The 20,813-nt window shown below is 36.0% G+C and overlaps 3 protein-coding genes across 3 annotated transcripts; 2 read left to right on the top strand and 1 right to left on the bottom strand.

The window, feature by feature from the left end:
* Positions 1 to 1,076: 1,076 nt before the first annotated feature.
* LOC107995171 (protein big brother-like) lies at positions 1,077 to 11,583 on the bottom strand. The gene is made up of 3 exons (XM_017052522.3): positions 11,124 to 11,583; positions 10,451 to 10,642; positions 1,077 to 3,358 (listed from the first exon to the last, which is right to left on the bottom strand). The coding sequence occupies exons 1-3, from the start codon at positions 11,313 to 11,315 to the stop codon at positions 2,984 to 2,986; spliced, it is 759 nt and encodes a 252-aa protein (XP_016908011.1). The 5' UTR covers positions 11,316 to 11,583; the 3' UTR covers positions 1,077 to 2,983.
* A 2,821-nt stretch (positions 11,584 to 14,404) lies between these two features.
* LOC107995029 (leucine-rich repeat-containing protein 23-like) lies at positions 14,405 to 16,296 on the top strand. Its single transcript, XM_028665371.2, has 2 exons — positions 14,405 to 15,005; positions 15,118 to 16,296. The coding sequence occupies exons 1-2, from the start codon at positions 14,640 to 14,642 to the stop codon at positions 15,742 to 15,744; spliced, it is 993 nt and encodes a 330-aa protein (XP_028521172.2). The 5' UTR covers positions 14,405 to 14,639; the 3' UTR covers positions 15,745 to 16,296.
* A 561-nt stretch (positions 16,297 to 16,857) lies between these two features.
* Positions 16,858 to 20,576, top strand: LOC107995037 (adenosylhomocysteinase). The gene is made up of 6 exons (XM_017052261.3): positions 16,858 to 17,034; positions 17,455 to 17,645; positions 18,440 to 18,781; positions 18,966 to 19,181; positions 19,301 to 19,527; positions 20,200 to 20,576. Exons 1-6 carry the CDS (start codon positions 17,007 to 17,009, stop codon positions 20,495 to 20,497), a joined length of 1,302 nt encoding a protein of 433 aa, XP_016907750.1. The 5' UTR covers positions 16,858 to 17,006; the 3' UTR covers positions 20,498 to 20,576.
* The last annotated feature ends 237 nt before the right edge of the window (positions 20,577 to 20,813 follow it).

Here is a 20,813-nt window from a genome sequence, read left to right as displayed (position 1 = left end):
CCAATAAAAATATCTCTTATAGATCACACTTTTTCGGAGAACGAGAGTAACCAATTTTCCGTTGGTTTCGCGATCTCGTGGCTCGTGGGAAGTGACAACGGTCCTCGTTCCCCCGTATCGGTTCTCCGCGTGTAAGGCTTCTTATAAGAATTCCGACGCTCGCATTATCGTCTTACATCGAGCCGATATACTCTTCTTAATTATCCCCCTCTCCTCTCCTCTTTTTAAAAAATTTCAACAATTCATCATCAATTTAAGAAGAAAAAAAAGACACGTCGTTTTATCCCTCATAATGACAAATAATCCAATGGTATATATCCAATTTGGAATGGAGGAATGTTGCGAAGGGGAACGTTTAGCTGGGAAACAATAAAAGCAGATTTACCGGGGGTGATTTCCGGATGATTCCCATTTGATAGGATCAACGGTGCTCGATACCCGTGTACGTTTCTACGCCCGAACGCCCACGGCATTATTCCAGAAAATGACCCCTCCGACGCAGAGTCTCCCCTCCCTACTCGCAACACGTATGACCGGTGTGTGCGTGTAGGTGTAGTTGCGCATGCGCGCACGCTTCGTACGCGCACGACGCACATCGAGTATCGCTTCGATCCTTTCTCCTCCTCGATCGTCCAATTGTACACTCGTTGCCTTTCCAACGATTATTATTTCTCTTTCTCTCTCTGTTAGAAACAGGAAATTATTATTGGTGCGTTTATATGATTCTTTTTAAATTATTATAATTTTTAAATTGCTCTTGTTCCTCGAAGCAGGATTTTTCCGGAATTATTGTTCGAGCAACGAACTCTCGGTTTTCTTCAATTTCGAAGAACGATGATAGAGGTTACGAATAGAGAGATAAGAGTTATTTACGGAATAGGGAAGGTAAAGCAAAGATGTTCTATAATGACGTCTCGATTTATACGATCCATTATCCTTACTTTTAATTATTTATCCAAAGGAGAAATCAATTTACTTCCAATTTATTTTTTTCCGAAATAAGAGTATTTCGATCGGTATTTTTTTTTATCGAGGAAAGAGGAGGGAGGGTGAATAAAAACGTGGAATGGACACGATTGTTCGACGAAAAATTATGTTTAATCGATAAACAGCTTTATACAATCGTCGAGGCGTCGAGGATCATCATCATCTCACATTCTCTCTCTTTCATTCTCTCTCCCGCTTTTTCCCCTGTTCGCGATCCCGGAATGGAGAAGCCGCTTGGTTACAAATTAACCTAACTCTTTACAAATATGTACAATGCAACGTAAGACATCGTCGGGCATCGCTCTTGCATATGTATATATATTCGACGAATTCGAAACGAAATCTTGGACGCTTGCTTGCTCGTTCGTTTGCGAGGAATTCTGGAGGGAGGGGGGGAATCCCATGTGAATCATGCTCCTCTTTCGTCAAACATGACGCACGCCCTCCTCCCATCTCTCTTCCATATCCCTCCTCCCGAAAATTCCAATTCGCGTTTTTTTCATTAAAAAAAATCGTACGATCCTCTTTTTTTTCTCTTTCCTATTCTTCTAATTTCTTCCTCAAATCGAAGGAAACGGAAGGGAGGGAGAAGCTTTTCGGATAATGCATAAAATCGAAATGATTCGATCTAATTTTTGACGAAAAAACGAACGATTCGATTAATCGAGCTTGAATATCAACTCGAAAGGAAAATATATATATATATATATGGATCGTAAAAATAAAATGATTTTATATTCTATGTATTAATTAATCGGATATATAAACATATATATATCTATATCTTTCTACTATATCAACTAATATATTGACAATAAAATTTGATTGGAAAAATAAGAACGAGGAAAGTTTGGAATCGAATCGATCGCAGATTCTGATACGTTGATATGTAAAATCGGAGTCAAGACTCGAGCGACGTCATCTTTTCTCCAGATAGAGGGAGGAAGGAAAAGAAAAGAAAAAGCTTCGTCGAAAGGGAGGGGAAAAAATTCGTTGCACGGCTTTTGACGAATGCAATTAGGACAGGAACAATCGTAAAGTTTGTAATCAATCCTCTCTAATTCTCCTTTACGTTTGTTACTGTTGACGAGGTACATCATTCATCTAACGATATTATCCTTACAGCTATTACGATATATCTTCGAGAAAAAAAAATACATAACCAAAAAACAAAAATACTCGTTTCGATGAATAATGATATATAATTGGACGCAACATCGTGAATAATTTTTCAACGAATTTTGTGATGGAAGAATGTTAAAAGAAACGAACTGGTTCCTTAAATGCTAAACACTATGCGATCCTTACTATCGTTAATTGTACATAAGAAATTCGGCGTTGCGGTTTACGAATGTATTTATCAGTATTTCTCGTTCGATGACGTAACGAGTACGTCGCTTAAATTTTAACGATCGCCGATCATTGATCGTACAATGACGATCGAGCGTCACTCGAATCGTACTTGATCACTTGATCACTCGGTCAATCGTTATAAAACTCTGTTTGGAAAGGAGGAGAGGAGAGGAGGGATACAGGGAGAAGGAACGGTTGGAGTCACGAGGATCTCGATATAGTTTATTTTTGTAAATGAACGAGATAAGATTTTCCTTTTGTTATTCTTTTCTCTCTTCAATATATAGAATTACATTGACATTATCGTATCCCGAACATAAGAAATTACAGAATTAGAAAGTACGATATACCCGTTGCTAACTTCCCCCCATCCCTCTCTCCAACTTTTAAACAATTGCAAAATTTCATTTATCCAACTCGTTACTCGAAAAAAGAATGAAACGATCGTTGTTCTCTTCAAACACCTCCTCGCATCTCCTCACGCAAATCCATCGAACGAATAGTCGTCCAAATCCTTCTCTCGCGACTCTTCGTCCCGCTCCCTCCTCTTCCTCTTCCCTCTACCCTCCTCGAGGAAGCGGGGTGTCGCTCCCAGATCGAAAAGAGCTCAACTGGTCTCGGTGGTGGCGGCCTTCTCGCTGCCTCAGTAAGCCCTCAGCCTCACCTCCATCTCTGGATCCTGGCGGTGGGTGAGGTGGGTCGCCTCGATGGTGCCCGTCGCCCCCGCCGCGGCCCCGCTCACGTGGTGGCCGTGATGCCCGTGGTGGTGGTGATGGTGGTGGTGGTGGTTCAAGTGTGGCGGCTGTGCGGCCGAGCTCCTGTACGCCCGTTGCTTCTCGTCGAAGTCGCGCACGCGTTGGTTGTAACGCTCGAGCTGGTCGCGGAGCAGGGCGTCCTCTTCGGCGGCGCGCTTCTCGTCATATTCGAGGCAACCGACGCCGTCCAATCTCTCGAGGTCGATCCATCCGCGCCACATCACGCACACGCCATTCATGATCAGCCGGGATCTCAGGTGCACCTGCAAACAGAACGATCGCGTTTCACCACGGGTGGGGACCATTCGAAGGGGGCAGAATGTGTCTGCTCGAGGATTGTCTATGTTTCTTTATTTTTCGAAATTAAACGTTTTCGCGAACAGAAGAAAATAGGATAACGGATGTCTGCGTCCTTTTCGAGTAATTAATCCTTTCGCTGCTGAACAATGCTCGAGAAAAATCGCCAATCATTTTTTTTGCTGATTTTTATTAGTCTCGTGAGAAACTAATACCGTCTCCAAAGGAAAATACGCTCGTAGGATGTCAATCGTATTTTATGCAGAGTGACTATAATATATCAGTAATATCTTATGTAGACTATAGTCGCCTATAGTATATCAATTTTATTTAGAGCAATTATAGCATCTCGATGGCATCTTATGCAGAGTGATTATAGTCGTCCATAGTATATCAATGGTATTTTATTCAGAGCAATTATCAGTGGCATCTTATGCAGAGTGACTATAACATCTCAATGGCATTTTATGTAGAGTGACTATAATATCAGTGGCGACTATAATCATCCATAGTATATTAATGGTATTTTATTCAAAGCAATTATAGCATCTCAATGAAATCTTATGCAGAGTGACTATAATATATCAATGGCGACTATAATCATCCATAGTATATTAATGGTATTTTATTTAAAGCAATTATCTCAATGAAATCTTATGCAGAGTGACTATAATATATCAGTAGAATCTTATGCAGAGTGACTATAATATATCAGTAATATTAATGGTATTTTATTTAAAACAATTTTTATTTTATTTATAACATCTCAATGAAATCTTATGCAGAGTGACTATAACATCTCAATGGCATTTTATGTAGAGTGACTATAATATATCAGTTATATTAATGGTATTTTATTTAAAACAATTTTTATTTTATTTATAACATCTCAATGAAATCTTATGCAGAGTGACTATAACATCTCAATGGCATTTTATGTAGAGTGACTATAATATCAGTGGCGACTATAATCATCCATAGTATATTAATGGTATTTTATTTAAAGCAATTATCTCAATGAAATCTTATGCAGAGTGACTATAATATATCAGTGGCGACTATAATCATCCATAGTATATTAATGGTATTTTATTTAAAACAATTATAGCATCTCAATGAAATCTTATGCAGAGTGACTATAATATTTCAATGGCATTTTACGCAGAGTGACTATAATATATCAGTTATATTAATGGTATTTTATTTAAAACAATTATAGCATCTCAATGAAATCTTATGCAGAGCAACTATAACATTTTAATGGCATTTTATGCAGAGTGACTATAATATATCAGTGGCGACTATAATCATCCATAGTGTATTAATGGTATTTTATTTAAAGCAATTATCTCAATGAAATCTTATGCAGAGTGACTATATTAATGATTTTATTTAAAGCAATTATAGCATCTCAATGAAAGTGACTATAATATATCAGTGGCATCTTATGCAGAGCGACTATAATCGTCCATAATATATCAATAATATTTTATTCAAAGCAATTATAGCATCTCAATGAAATCTTATGCAGAGTGACTATAATATATCAATGGCGACTATAATCATCCATAGTATATTAATGGTATTTTATTTAAAACAATTATAGCATCTCAATGAAATCTTATGCAGAGCAACTATAATCGTCCATAGTATATCAAAGGTATTTTATTCAGAGCAATTATATAGCATCTCAATGAGTGAGTATAGTATATCAGAGGCAGTTTATGGAGAACGTCACTTTATGTAGTTGTAGCGACGAAAGGGTTAAAGCATTATTGGGCACCGGTCGTCGTAATATCGTCGGATGGGGCAAGAAATCAGACACTGCTCCTTTTCCTCGTGCATCCTGGAGCGGGTCCATTAAGGCCTGACGGTCCGCCTTCGACTTTCAATCATGTTTCCTTCTCCCCTCCTTCCTCCCCCTTCGTCTCGCGCCACGAACGTTTCTTATTTCCAGAGAACGATTACGCAGATTGGAAGGTACAAGCGTCGAGGAGAGGTGAAATTGCGAGGTCGACGATGGCTAGAGAGAAAGAGAGAGAGAGAGAAAGAAATCTCTCTCTCTGGATGAGGAAACAGAAATAATTTTTCTGGAATTTTTCTTACAAATTTATCTCGAATCTCGAGAAAAATGTTTAATACGAACGTAAGGATAAGTGGAACGATTTTTGTGAAAAGATTTTATGGCTCGAGACGGGTTGACCGACAAACGGTGAAGGTGTATATATATATATATATATATATATGGCCGATCCTTGGACCTCGAAAAACTCGAAACGGTCAATTATCTCTGTTGCCTCTGGCTCGACAGGGTTATTTTATTTCCTGCCAAATGATCCCGATTTCCGGCGTTCGAAATTTAGAAACTGTTACGGAATCCAGGCCACCTCCGTTTCCCCGGGAGGAAATCTCATCACCTGTTCCTTCGTCTCTCCGAAGAAGGAGATGAGATGAGCCATCCCACGAATTATTCCGTTCTCGAGGGGAAAATTCGGATCGACTTGAAAATCGATAAATGGAGTTTTTTTGGAGGCGAGAATCTCGTGTTTTCCCCGTTTCGTCGCGACGCGCAGCTGTGTTGCGTCGACGCCGCGATGTAACAATGTGGCCGCCCAGCGTGATTCCCTTTTTACGCAATCATAAACCCGAGCCACGGGAGCGTGAGCAGCGGGTGGCGGATTCGAATTCGATAATCGAATGGTTTGAAAAAAAAAAAAAAGAACCTCCAAATTACTGTGCAATTTGCAACAAAAATTTTCCCTCCAAATACGGGAAAATATCTCGTATTACCTTCGATCATAATCCCTGGCGAAACGTTAAATTAGAGTTAGAGGGAGAAGGAGAGGATGGAAGAATACTCGAAAGATTGGATTACTCTGCTCACGAATCGATTCGTGAAACTGACGTAATGGGGAAGTACGGGTATTCGATTCCTCCTGCATCTCGTTACAAACTTTTCCTCTTCTCTTTCCGAGAATTCTCGTGAAAAAATAAAACGATCGAGAAATTCATTCCTCTCCACGATATAAAAATATAAAGAGAGAGAGAGGGAAGCAAAAGAACCGTTTAATCATCGTTTAATTTTTCTCACGCGAACCTCACGGCGTGGAAAGAAAGAAAGAGAGAGAAAAAAATATCAAAAAATCCATTCGACACCTTTCGCTCGCCAGGGGCGTGACTGACCCATTATCGCCAGGAATAATAGGACGGCGATATTTAAACTGTAACGCGTGTCTCTCGTTCACGACTTTTTCCACCGTGCAACCCTTTCGCCCGCTTATTTGCATGTTGCTCGCGATGAATAATAGAACGAGAGAGAGAGAGAGAGAGAGAGAGGGGGGAGGGGAAAAAACAAGATGTAACGTCGAACCGTGTGGAACGAAAGGGGGGTGAAAAATCGGGAAAGGGTGGAAGGATGACTGGTGTGGACTAAATGCTACGAGACAAACGGCCAGCTATTTGGATGGCTCTTTTGTTTTTCGGTAGGCGGTGCCGTTTCGCCTTTTTGCCGAGCATTCGTCAACGGTGCTCCCCGAGAGAACGTTACGCGGGGTCAGCATGGATAGAAAAACGGAGAACGAGATCGATAATTCGCTCGATTAAATCTCTTTTTCTCTTTCCTCCAGCGAATAGAGTTGGAAGAGTTCGAAAAGGTGTTGTTGTAGAAGATCTGGTACCTGGGTGAGAAAGATATTTTTGTTTTTTTTCGATCGGCCTCTCTTTATCGGCCTCGTGAGAGAAGATTTTACGATTGCTGAGAGAATGGACTCCCCCTTTCCCCTCCGTTCGAGGAACCGTAATAACAACAGCTCTCAGGATTTATATTTTTAGAGAAACGAGCCACTCTCTCCGTGTAAATCAGCTTGACCCCTGGAACCTGAGCGTCTCGACCTCGGCCGAGAAATTTACCAATTTCCACCCATCCATCCGTTATTAGTGAAATTCGTCTGTAAAATCTATATAAACTCGATAAAAACGATCTGGAAACTCGTGAATCGCATATCCCGCGGTTAATCGTTTATCTCTTTCTCTCTCCTTCTTTTCTTCCATGCTCGAAATGAAAGGAGACGCGTTGGTTGTTTACACGGCGAGCCGCGGCCACCGCGCGGGTTTTGTTTTAATCGACAATGAAGGAGGAGGGGGGGAGGGCGTAATAAAGAGCCGACGCACGGCTGCACGTGTCCACCGTCATTGTCTCGCGCTCGTTCCCCGCCGAGAGGAAATAATTAAGGGCAGAGAGATTCGCGAGCGAGATAGAGGCCGAGGTAAAGAGCGACGGGCGAAAAGGGGCCTCGTTGATCTTATCGAGGAGCCTCTCTCCTGCTCATTTCAACTCTTGCTCTTTCTCGCTCGGTTAAACTCGATCATTTCGTTCTTATCTTTTTAGTTAGTATATTCACGTATTCCGCGCGTTCACGGTTAAATCATGGTAACGATTTATTTGCAAACTTCTGATTCTTTTCCTTTTTTTTCTCTTAAACTTAAATTAAAGGAAATCCATCGTTTCGTTCTTGTCTTTCGAATTTTTATGTATATTTATTTTATATATTTCGCGCGTTCACGTTTAAATTGTGTTAATGATTTGATTCTCTTTCTTTTTTATTCTTTGCTCGATTTTTAAACTCGATCATTTCGTTCTTATCTTCCGAATTTTTTTTTATGTATTTCCACCAGCGTGTTTAAATTATGTTAATGGTTTATTTGCAAACTTGATTTTTTTCCTTTTCCTTAAACTCCATCATTTCGTTCTTATCTTTCGAATTTTTATATATAATTATTTTATATATTTCGTAAGGGTTCAAAATGGTTTATTTGCAAACTTGATTCTTTTTCTTTTTTTTTCTTGCTCGATTTTTATATTCGATCATATCTTATCTTTCCAATTTTTATGTATATTTATTTTATATATTTCGCGCGTTCACGTTTAAATTGTGTTAATGATTTGATTCTTATCCTTTTTTTTCTTTGCACGATTTTTAAACTCGATCATTTCTTATCTTTCGAATTTTTTATTATGTATTTACACGAACATATTTAAATTATGTTAATGGTTTATTTGCTCGATTATTTCTTATTTTTCGAATTTTTTATTATTATTATTTATATTATGTATTTTTATATTTCGCACGTTCAAGTTTAAATCAGTTTAAATCGGTTTATTTGCAAACTTGATTCCTTTTCTTTTTTTCTTCCTCGATTTTTAAACTCGATCATTTCTTATCTTTCGAATTTTTTATTATGTATTTCCACGAGCGCGTTCACGTTTAAATTATGTTAATAATTTGATTCCCTTTCTTTTTTATTCTTTGCTCGATTTTTAAATATCGATCATTATTTTTCGAATTTTTATGTATATTCATTTTATATATTTCAATTTTTTTAAATTATTTGATTTGATTTATATTATATTATTATTTAAATTTATATTATTTATATTATTTATAAATTTAATGATTTGATTCTTTTTTTCTATTCTTTGCTCGATTTTTAAATATCGATCATTATTTTTCGAATTTTTATGTATATTCATTTTATATATTTCACCTTTAAATTATTTGATTTGATTTATATTATATTATTATTTAAATTTATATTATTTATAAATTTAATGATTTGATTCTTTTTTTCTATTCTTTGCTCGATTTTTAAATATCGATCATTATTTTTCGAATTTTTATGTATATTCATTTTATATATTTCACCTTTAAATTATTTGATTTGATTTATATTATATTATTATTTAAATTTATATTATTTATATTATTTATAAATTTAATGATTTGATTCTTTTTTTCTATTCTTTGCTCGATTTTTAAACTCGATCATTTCTCATCTTCCGAATTTTTTATTATGTATTTCCACGAGCGTGTTTAAATTACGTTAATTCCTTTTCTTTCTTTTAATTCGTTAACACTCGATATTGGATCGATCTGGAATCCGTATTTATTGCTAGAGGGATATTTCGAGATTTTAAAGAAGAGAGAGAAGAAAGAAAAAACTAGGTTCGAATTTCTCCAAAGTCGAAACTTTGGTGAAGAATTCAACCGGAGAAGAACATTGCGCTCACCCTTCGGAGGATCCCAAGAGAGGTAGAGCAAGATTTATGACCCATTATATACCGGGTGACTTGCGAAGAGTCTACGCATCTGGCACCGCCTTGTTTGACGGATTTCGAAAAACGCTAATTGGTTCGCTGCTAATAGAATCTCCTTTCCAATTTCTAAAAACTCGCATCATTCGGATCTCGAGAAGATATTTAGACGTCCCGTGAAAAACGTTCCGAATTTTCCTCTAAAATTTCCCATCCTCGATTTTTAATAAAAAAAAGAAAGACGATTAGGTTAGAAGAAAAGGAGGGAAAGGGGATTGTTATTATTCTTTTAGAAAATGGCGGATTCGCGACGCTCTTATCGATCGCGATGGCGATGCCCCCCTCTTTCTCCGCGCCGACGTACAACGAACGTGACTCTTATTAAAAATTGATCTGAAGAGTGATTGGAAGAATGTAGAATATAGAACAAAAAAAAAAAAAAGATAAACCTCGAATAATCTTTTTCAATTTTTCCAGCCTCGTTTTAAATTAATTTCGACTCGATCCGTAAAGAAAATAAAAGAATAAATGACGAGAAAGTCTTAAAGCTCTAAAAGATTGCGCGTCGTAAATCTCGTTCACCACCACCCGCAGGGATAGAGAAAAATTTGGGGACCGGATGTCTCTCGATGTCTTCTTCGACCGAGACGGTGACACCATTGTTCGAGAGGTAGAAACGGATACTAAATTGTCTGTCCGCCGGCACGAACGACACCCTTGGACATGCGATGCCCAAGGACACGAAAAACCGTATACATCCTGTTCGAGCTCCCTTGCCTCGATTTGTCGACCAATTCACCGATTAGAGCGCACGCAAATATCGTTCAAACGAGATTAATTGTCAAGGACCGATCGCCCTATTTCCACGATCCCTCTAATTTTATGCGGAAGAATTTTTAACGAATGACCGACGAACTATTGGAAATTTGTCTTAGAAGAAATGTAGAAGGATGTTTTTTCCACTTACCTTGCCGCGCTCCTTCTCAAAGTCGCAATCGTTTATATCGCCGCCGTAATTTCCGGACGCGTTGCCGAAAACCAGCTGGAGATTGGTGCCCGTCGCTGCGAACGCGATCTCCGTATAACCTTCCCGGCAACCATTTTGAAAGCGCACTTGGCGTTCCTCAACTGGTCTGTCTCGATAGCCGGTGTATCTGACCTGTGCAAGGGGGAGAAAAGAAAAAAAAAGACGTTTTACAACTTTCGAATTCGAAGCGGAAAAATTTGATCCGGGACTCGCGCGATGATTCCATCGTGTGATCGATTCCATCGAGATCGATCCGTCGGAAGGGATCGAAATCGACGGCGCGAATTAATTTTCGCGAGAGGAACGAGAGACGCGTGAAGAACGAGCGTTCCAACATTCGAATCTTCGATCCGAATCAATTAAATAACTTTTCTCGTAACGTAACTTTCGTTTCAAAGTTTCGTGTAATCTCGGTGATTCGTATGAGTGAAGAAAAAAAAAATATTTCGAAGAAGTTTCGAACAATATAACTTGGAAACGATATTTATAAACAGAACGATACGTAGAAACGATCATCGAACGAATTAATATGGATACGTACGAAATATATATCATTTGATCAGAACGAGAATTAGATTAAAAAAATATCTAAATTCGTTAAAATAATCCTTACCTCGCTCTCGCGACTCAGTCTCCTAAACAACTCCTCGGTCTCGAACTTGGCCTTCTGATTGGGCACCACCTTGGGCATCTTGAAGAGGAATCTGGGTCGCTGTTGCTCGAACAGTCCCATCCCATCGAATGGGAGCACGCTGACGCCCAATCCTCCAGTGCCACCGGTATGTTCGCTCATAGTGTGCATCATTTTGCACGGATATAATTTCAAGAAACGAACAAGCGAAAAAAAAAGTCAAAAATCGTCTCGAAAATCGATCCGATCTAGAGACACGCTTCTGACTTGCTGGCACTGCGCTATCGCAATGATACGATATGGATTCGGTTGGATGACTTCACAAGAATATGAAAGAAATCGGAACTTGCACCGAGTGCCGGAACACACGAGTATGAACTGCACCGCACGGCGTCTCAGTGGAGACTAAGAAGAGACGTGTACTCACGGCAGAGTTTCGATCTTCCTGGTCCCGAGCCAGGCCACGCCCATCGTCCCGCCTTCTTCCCCCCCTCCATACTCACATTCGAATCGCGAGAAGGATGAATCCGCGAGAAGGATGAAGAGTGGGGGCCCAACCCAGCGTCATCGCAGCGAAATTCATCCTGCCAGAGAAACGTTACCGTTACGGGGTGATTCTGAAATTTCGTTACAACCGGAATTTTACAACCGTTGTTGCGGTGAGTTGTTGCCTCGAGAATTCTCTCGCGCGTTAATTTATCGGGCATACAACGTTCTTCGGGATTAAAATGATTCTCACGTCTTTTTAAGATTGTACGAAATATTTCGTTTGATGTCGTTATTTATTGATTTTATTCTTACCTTTAAATAAATAACGAAAATAGATCTTGTTGTTATTTCCTCAATTTTAATTTAAACTTGGCTTAATAAGAGCTTGAAAATTCTGATACCATAACATTTTTCAAGCGTTTAACACGATATCGAATAAAAATCATATTCCTTCGAGGTTAAACTCCACTCGACTTAACGCCACGTCAAAATCCATTTTTCCCATTCTCCATTTTCATCGAGACCCTCCGAAAGGAAAAGAAAAAAGGAGAAATAACAATAATAATAGCAATAAAAATGGAGGGGTGGAAAGTAGCGTTCCGCGTTCAGCTGGTCGCTGCTTGATGAAAGCGAATCCCGCCGAGTCGGAGGCAAGGATCAAAAAGGATGGGCGAGGCAAAAAGAGTGGAGGATGATGTAATATACTGTATCAGGATCGGTGAGTGGCAGGGATTGGCTCCCCTGTATATATGTATATATGGGAAATACGTGTCAGGGGGTTCCTATTCGAAACATCGTGTATCCCCTCGAGGGAAGAGATCTTGATCGTTGCTCGAGTGGCTCATCCGTTTGAGAGGATCATTGTCGAGGATCGGCGATTAAGATCGACCATCCTTTGCCGTGTCACGGGATATGCTTCGTCGTTGTCCTTTCTCCTTTTTCCTTCCTCCTCGTGTCTCGCTAACGGTGGTCTCCTTTCTCCTTGAAATTCATAAAAGAAACGAAATTTTAAAACAAATTTTAAAAAAAAAGAAAAGAATATTTTATTTTCGAATTTCTACTCATTGTTTCGTACATACATATATTGTCTCCTTATATATGTATTTAATATTTTTTGAAAGTTATTTTTGAAAATACCTTTTGAAAGTTTAAGGACAATGTTTCCGGATATGTTTTGGGATTTTACGATTGTTTTTACGATTGATTTACAACCATTCCATAAAATTTTAAATATTTGAAAATTTACAACCTTAAATGAAAAAAGAAAGGTAGAATATTGTCCGTTGCTCGAAATATTTTTATAATCCATTTGTTTTCCAAGGTTTGTAGTTTTATAGCATATCCCTTAAATATAATCCCAAAATGGGGTTTCTTACGGGTTTATTGTGTCAATATTCCAAATTTCTCAAGGTTGTCAAAGTGCCTCGGATTTTCGAGAAACAATTCCTACCTGGCCCATCGAACAATTCCTCATAATTTTACGACCCAGGTCATAAAAATTTTAAAATCCTATTTCAGCTTCGATTAATGAAACGAAATCAGGATTAATCTCTTCTCCGTTAATAATAACATTTCTACAATGTAAGCGCGTTACATCTTTCGCCTGTATGTATTAGAAGGGATCCATCGAGATTCGATTTAATCCCGTGCCCCGTTTCGATCCCTCCGCGTCACGGGCAGCAGTCGGCTGGCTGCGTCGTAGCCATGAATGCCAAGCACGGCGAAATTAATTTCACGCGTGCATTTACGCCGCGAAGTCGCGACGAGATGGGGTGGAGAGGAAGGGGAGAGAAAAAATAACACGCGTCCGCATTGGATTCACGCCGCCCCTCGTGCAACGCGATTGGTCCGCCTCGCCAGCCAATCCCGACTCTCCCTGCCGGGGAATATCGCAGCGATGCACACACACACACACACACGCACGCGTGGCCACACAACGCGTGTTACCCTTTCGTAACGGTGGAAGCAACGAGAAGTTTCTCTCCTCGTAACAATATTTTCGATGACGATAATTATCCTTTTTTTAAATCCGGGGATAACATTAGATTTTTCCATTTGAACAACAATCAAAATTTCGAAAATTTTTCCCCCTAATTTTAACACGGATTTTATTTTAGAAACTTTAGAAAGAAAGAGAAAAAAGGAAAAATACGTCGAACGATATTTTATCGTTTATTATTATTATTATTATTATGATGATATAAAAGATAGATAAAAATAAGCGAGGAAGGTGATATTGTGATTCGAGGGAAATAGCGCCTCGCTGGAAACTCGGCGAAACGAAACGAAACGAAACGAAGTTAGTTTGATCGATATCTTGCGACTCGGGTCGAGTTGGTAAAGCAAACTCGGGCGAGCTCGAGTCGGTCGTAAACGTTTATGAGGACGAGTTTTTTTTCCGTCTGTGAAGGTCAATAATAATAATAATAACAATGTCTTCGATGTGGAGGCCCGAAGATTACGAACGACATCGTTCAAATGTAAACAAAAATTCGTTCGACCAATATACTTTCCTGGAACGCGATAAAAATAATTAAAACTTTTTTCAGGTGAGGAGGGCCACTCGCGCGATCGACGTGGACCCGCCGAAAAGCAGGCCTCACGTGGTTCTCAACGCGAAAGGAATGCAATTGGAACGCGAGAAGCAGTATCGTATTATGAGGGAGAATTTCATCCTTCTGAAGAAGTTGCGCGACATAATGAATCGAAAGAGACCCACGGAGAGGAGTTGCAGGCTGAAATGGGATAACGAAACGAGGTGTATCAGAACCCGTTAATACTTTTCCATCCTTCTCTTATCTCGTTCGCTCGAATTTTATTGTATCACCGTGTAAACGTACGAAAACAAATTCGTTTCTATTCTTTTTTTTTATTTTCGTTTATCGAAACGAGAAAACAAGTGAACGGGAATATTTTATCCTCTAAGTTGTAAAATATCTACGATCGTGAAAGGGGGAAAAAAAAAAGGTTAATTATAATATCCTCCCCAACGAAGGAAGGAAAAATTCGATGGAAATGGAGGAGGAAGAGGAAAAGGGAGAGGTCGAGGACTTGTACGTCGAACGATTGTCATCCACCTTCGAGGATGTGACGAAGGCGTTGACGCAAACGGAGGCCGGTGAGTGCCTTCACACGTTGGGAAAATGCGAATCCGGGCTTGGCTACGCTTATCTCGGCCTGAACGCGTCCAACAGGGACCTAACGGATATAAGGATTATTCCGATGTTCAAATACGTGCTCTACGTGAACGTCTCCGGAAATAGATTGAATAACGAGGCTCTTCGCGTTCTCTCCTCCATGAAATATCTTCTGATGCTTCAAGCTGACAAAAATCAGGTGGAATCCGCAGAATTGGATCCCATGCCTTATCTTCAGGTTGATATAAATCGCATATAATAAATCTTTTCATTAAAAGAAACAATTTTTCATCTCGCGCGCAAATTAGAATTATTTTTTTTTTCCCTCTCTCCTTTACTTTACTTTATAGGTTTTAACATTGAACAATAACAAATTGAACAGCACATCGGGCATCTCCCACAAGTTTCTCGAATGTCTGGAATTGAATCACAATAACATAGAGGAGATCACTTTGAACCCGTACGATCTCGAGAACTTGAAGACCCTTGAAATCGGTGGAAATTTTCTTACCACGACGAACGGTATATTCTTTCCAGGATTGATACGATTGTATCTAGGGGAGAATCAAATAGAGAGGTTGGAAGGGTTAGAGATATTGGTCAATTTGAAAATTCTGCATCTGAGAAGCAACAAGATATCGAATCTGTCCGGATTTGACGCGCGATGCGCCAAACTTAATTATCTGAATCTACGAAACAACGAGATAGCAAAAATTTCCGAGTTGGAGAAATTAAGCTGCCTGCCGGCGTTGGAGACGCTGGTCGTTATGGAGAATCCCGCGATAGGCGAAAGAGAAATGGAAGAGGAAGCTGCTTATAGGCAAATTGTCTTGGCTATGTTGCCCAATTTGACGCGAATCGACAAGGATGCAGTGTTGTACGATGAAAAGAAAGAGGCTAAAGAGTTTCGTAGACAAATGTTTCAAGATGGGACAACCTTCGCTGATCTGGATTATAATTTCTTGATCGCGGGATGAAACTAATCGTTTTCGTTATATTCTTTGTCAAATTATCAATAATTAAATTTCGATATACGATAGAGGTTAAGGAGAAAGGTTGACGAGGTTCATTCGAATCGGAATCGTTTCTTTAGAAACGAAAGTTTGCCAGATAACGATAAACACTGAGAATAGATAATGGAAGAAGGACAGAGATAAAGTAAAAATCAGGGAATTAGCGCCATCTTTAGAGTGCCGAAAACGAAACTCGTAGTAGAAAAGGAAAGCAAATCAGAATTGACCTTCAGCACCATCTGTTGATTATTAGAGACAATTACAAACAATTCGACGAATTAATGTTTTTGAAAGTAATTAAGAGATGGCGTTGATTTTCAGTTCTTATTCTAACTTATTCTATCTTTAAAGAGATATCTTGAGTATTCAAGAGATGGCATTGATAGTTAATTCTTATTTATTTATTGACGTATCTAGTTTCATTTGCGGCACTCTACAGATGGCACTGATTCCCTAATTTTTATTCTAACTTTATCTTTCTTCTACTATCTACTTTCCTTATCTATCTTTAGTTTTGATGCCATTACAGATTAAGATATGAGATGTCATATTTTCATCGTTTTTTGTTTCAAGATATATCTTAATTTCTAAAGTAAAAAAAAATAGACATATTCTAATTTTTATGATGTATCTTTAGATAATAACTTTGCAAAATATCCTTTGATAATTAATGCAAGTATTTCGATACGATTTCGTTTGTATTGAGATATACAAATGAAAGCTTGATCCAGCAATAAATAAAAAAAAATTTTAAATTATTTTATTGAAAAATAACAGTATCGAAAATTCATTTCTCATTATTTAATTTTCCATTATTTATAATATTCTAAAACATTTCTAAAATATGTTGTTACAATATTACGATATTAATTATTTTTATTAAATTTATTATATCTTATAAGTATATTATATCTTAGAAGTAATTTATTAATAAATATAATAATTTATGTGTTGTATTTTTATATTTATTCCTTTTTTTCTTTTTACAAAAATGTTTAGATATTTTATTCTCCCGCTAAAATTCAAAACTTACTCACATGATCAATAAGTAGTTACGATCCCTAGCGGAGCTCGTTAAAATAAGATTGTAACATGTTTCCTAAAAGTAGTTATACTGCAGCTTGCCGGTGGAAACATATAGGATTTGTTTATCAATTGTTTATCTATAATTCAAGTTCTATAGTTACCTTTATCTATATTTTATAATAGTTATTTCTTTTAAAAAAATGTCTTCCAAACCTGCATTTAAAGTTGGTAAGTTATAATGATGTTATCAGTTTTGGAGTTAAATTAGTCACAGACACGTGTTTGTTATTTTGGAGTAACTTCGTTCTCTGATGATGAAAACTTATTATTTTAAAAATCATACATACTGATAAAATTTAACATAACAAAATATTATAAAAGAAAGTTAAATCATCATTAATAAAATAATGTACTCTCAGTGATTAACCTATACGATTGAATTTTTACTAAATTAAATGCACATAATTAATTTATTGGTTCTTGTTGTATAAATAGTGATGACAAGATAAAATATAAAAAAAAAATTTTCATTTGATTGAAATTCGAAACATTTAAGAATATCGTAAAATGAAATTGACTCCAAAATTTCGATTATGAATTATTAAACGAGGTCTTTGATTAATTATAAAATCATTTTTAAAATTATAGCCGATTTGACATTGGCGGAATGGGGACGAAAAGAAATTATTATAGCAGAACAAGAGATGCCTGGTCTTATGGCTATAAGAAAAAAATATGGTCCTCAAAAAATTTTAAAAGGTGCACGAATTGCTGGTTGCTTACACATGACAGTGCAAACTGCAGTTCTTATTGAAACTCTCATTGAATTAGGAGCTGAGGTTTGTTCGATTTTATCATTATTGTTTGCGTTTTATGCTTCAAATTTTTTTTTCTTTTTCTATTTAATTTCAATTAATCAAAAAAAAATTTGACACTTATAAATTATTCCATCTTCAAATCATTTATGATATATTTTCTATTTGTACTAATATTGGCAAATGAAAAGTATGTAATATTAAAATTTATGAAAATTAATTGACAAATCATAAAACAAAATATCATTTATGATTAAATATGTTCTCTAAGAAAGAAATACGAATTTAAATTGCGATATGTCATATATCAGAGAAAATCATGTGTATCTAAGTATATTTCTCTTGCCTTTGTGCCATTCTGAGATTTTTTTATTAGATATTCAGAATACGAGAGAAAAAGATTAAAAATATGTATTTACGTATACAGATTCATGTCATAGATAATGACTTTATGTTATTGTAACATTCATCGACAATTGTATCGAAAAGTTTTTCAAATCATGATCTTAGATCAAATGTTAACATTATGAAACATAATATATTTTTACATTTATTTAAAACTTGAAATATAGAAGATACATATCTTAAACTTTTATGCAATAAAAACATTTTGAATAATATCAATAATCTCTTTTAAAGAATTCGGTTTTTACTTATCATTAGTATGATTAATTAAAAAAAAATTTAATATTTGAAAAGATAAATTGTCAATATATTGTATGAAATATATTGATTTGTATCTTGACACATGAAACATATTTATTTTAATACCTTTAATAATAGACTTTACTGATCCATTATTGCTATTATATCGATAGGTTCAATGGTCCTCGTGTAATATATTCAGTACACAAGATCATGCAGCTGCCGCTATCGCGAAGGCAGGAATTCCCGTGTATGCTTGGAAAGGCGAAACCGATGAAGAATATATATGGTGTATAGAACAAACTCTGTTATTTAAAGATGGTAAACCATTAAACTTGATCCTAGATGATGGGGGAGATTTGACTAACTTTGTGCATGACAAATTTCCGAAATATCTCAAGGAATGTCGAGGTATTTCTGAAGAAACTACAACCGGTGTGCATAACCTGTATCGCATGATGAAAGAAGGCACTTTGAAAGTTCCTGCGATAAATGTGAACGATTCAGTAACAAAGGTTTGTTACATTTTATTTAAAAAAACGAAAAGAATATTTTTTTTTAAAAGAAAGAAAAAAGAAATCGTTAAATTACTGTAAAATAAACTTCATTAAAAAAATATGTAGAATTAAATAAGTTTAAATCCATCCAGTTTTTAATATATTATAGTTTTAATAATTTTTAATATTTTTTATCAAATAGAGTAAGTTCGATAATCTTTACGGATGCAGAGAATCGTTGATCGATGGTATTAAACGTGCGACAGATATCATGATCGCTGGTAAGATCTGTGTAGTTGCTGGATATGGAGATGTTGGAAAAGGTTGTGCCCAAAGTCTTAAGGCATTTGGTGGACGTGTAATAATTACAGAAATCGATCCCATTAATGCATTACAAGCAGCTATGGAAGGATACGAGGTGATTGAAACCTTAATAAGTCAAAATTTAAACATATAAAAATATAATTAAATCATTGATGAAGAATTTTAATAAAAACCGATGAATTTTTAATATGTAAATTTTAATGTACTCAATAGGTAACGACGATGGATGAAGCATCACGAAAAGGGCACATTTACGTTACCAGTACTGGTTGCAAAAATATTATAACGAGCAACCATTTTCTAAATATGCCCGAAGATGCTATAGTCTGCAATATTGGCCATTTCGATTGCGAAATTGATGTTGCATGGCTTAAACAAAACGCTATTGAAAAAGTAAACATTAAGCCACAAGTAGATAGATACCAATTGAAAAATAAAAGGTAGATTAATAATTTTACATTAAAATTATATTTAGAATTTAACTAATCAAAATAATTTCTATATCATTAAATTATATATCATAAAATTATTTAAAGAAAAAAATAAAAACATTCATATTTCATTTCTCGCTAATTAAATACATTCTTTCTCTAATGAATTCAAAGAAAATACCGATAAGAAAATTTTAAAAACTGATATCGAATGTTTCGTTTTTGATTTAAATATTTTCGATGTCATATTGGGCATAAATTACCGACGATAAGATAGAAGTGATTCTCAAACATTTATAAATTAAGACTCATTTTCGATTTATAATTATTTTATAATAATAAATAATAATTTATAATAATTAATAAATAAATAATAAATTTCGCTTATATATATAAATGAAAAATTTAAAAAAAAATAAGAAAATTGAAATGTATTACGACAATTATAATTTATAAATGTTTGGGAACCACTATTCCTTGATAATTCGATCTAATGTTACGTGACACGGAAGACATTTAAATAAAAACATTTTGATAAAGCATTCGATAATCGTCAACTTTTAAGATTTTCTTTAATTGTTTATTTTGGTTTCATTAGTGAGAAAATCAATCATCTTATATATTATTTTTATTAATCGGTTTCATGACACTTCCAAATCACATTTTATTCATCATTTTCAGACATATTATCCTCCTCGCGGATGGTCGATTAGTTAATCTTGGATGTGCTACAGGGCATTCTAGTTTCGTGATGAGCAATTCATTTACGAATCAAGTTTTGGCACAAATAGAATTATGGACCAAATCTAAATCTTATCCTATTGGAGTTCATATGCTACCAAAGAAATTAGACGAAGAAGTCGCTTCATTGCATTTAGATCACCTTGGTGTGAAGTTGACCAAATTGACGGAAGATCAAGCCAAATATATTGGTGTATCTAAGGAAGGCCCTTATAAAGCTGATCATTATCGATACTAGTTACTATTTAAATTCAAAGGCTCTGATGTACTTTTTTTTGTATAATACGAATAATAAGAATGCGATGTTTTAACATAAATCAATTATTGATCTTTATAATTGTTCATTTATTGCTTTCAATATGGATATCTTATTTATGTATATAAAAAAATATCGTATTTTAAGTAAAGTTATCTTGTTCAATCATTTTTATATAAATGATAAAGAAAAAAATTCTAATTCCATTAGAAGTTAGTCCTTTGATAAAGATATAAAATATATAAAATAAAAGATTAAAATATTTTATTATATATAAAATAATTTATTATTAGTTAAA

Source organism: Apis cerana, linkage group LG11 (assembly GCF_029169275.1).
Source record: "Apis cerana isolate GH-2021 linkage group LG11, AcerK_1.0, whole genome shotgun sequence".
Classification (NCBI taxonomy): domain Eukaryota; kingdom Metazoa; phylum Arthropoda; class Insecta; order Hymenoptera; family Apidae; genus Apis; species Apis cerana.
The sequence above is the reverse complement of the archived record's forward strand: the minus strand, read 5'-3'. Positions and strand labels throughout refer to the sequence as shown.

Excerpts from the sequence above, each read along its gene's own strand:
- LOC107995171 (XM_017052522.3), bottom strand. The coding sequence starts at position 11,315 with ATGATGCACACTATGAGCGAACATACCGGTGGCACTGGAGGATTGGGC. Across the intron at positions 10,643-11,123 it reads GACTGAGTCGCGAGAGCGAG|GTCAGATACACCGGCTATCG; the intron begins GTAAGGATTATT and ends CCCCTTGCACAG. Across the intron at positions 3,359-10,450 it reads TTGAGAAGGAGCGCGGCAAG|GTGCACCTGAGATCCCGGCT; the intron begins GTAAGTGGAAAA and ends TTCTGTTTGCAG.
- LOC107995029 (XM_028665371.2), top strand. The coding sequence starts at position 14,640 with ATGGAAATGGAGGAGGAAGAGGAAAAGGGAGAGGTCGAGGACTTGTAC. Across the intron at positions 15,006-15,117 it reads ATCCCATGCCTTATCTTCAG|GTTTTAACATTGAACAATAA; the intron begins GTTGATATAAAT and ends TTTACTTTATAG.
- LOC107995037 (XM_017052261.3), top strand. The coding sequence starts at position 17,007 with ATGTCTTCCAAACCTGCATTTAAAGTTG. Across the intron at positions 17,646-18,439 it reads TCATTGAATTAGGAGCTGAG|GTTCAATGGTCCTCGTGTAA; the intron begins GTTTGTTCGATT and ends TTATATCGATAG. Across the intron at positions 19,182-19,300 it reads CAGCTATGGAAGGATACGAG|GTAACGACGATGGATGAAGC; the intron begins GTGATTGAAACC and ends TGTACTCAATAG.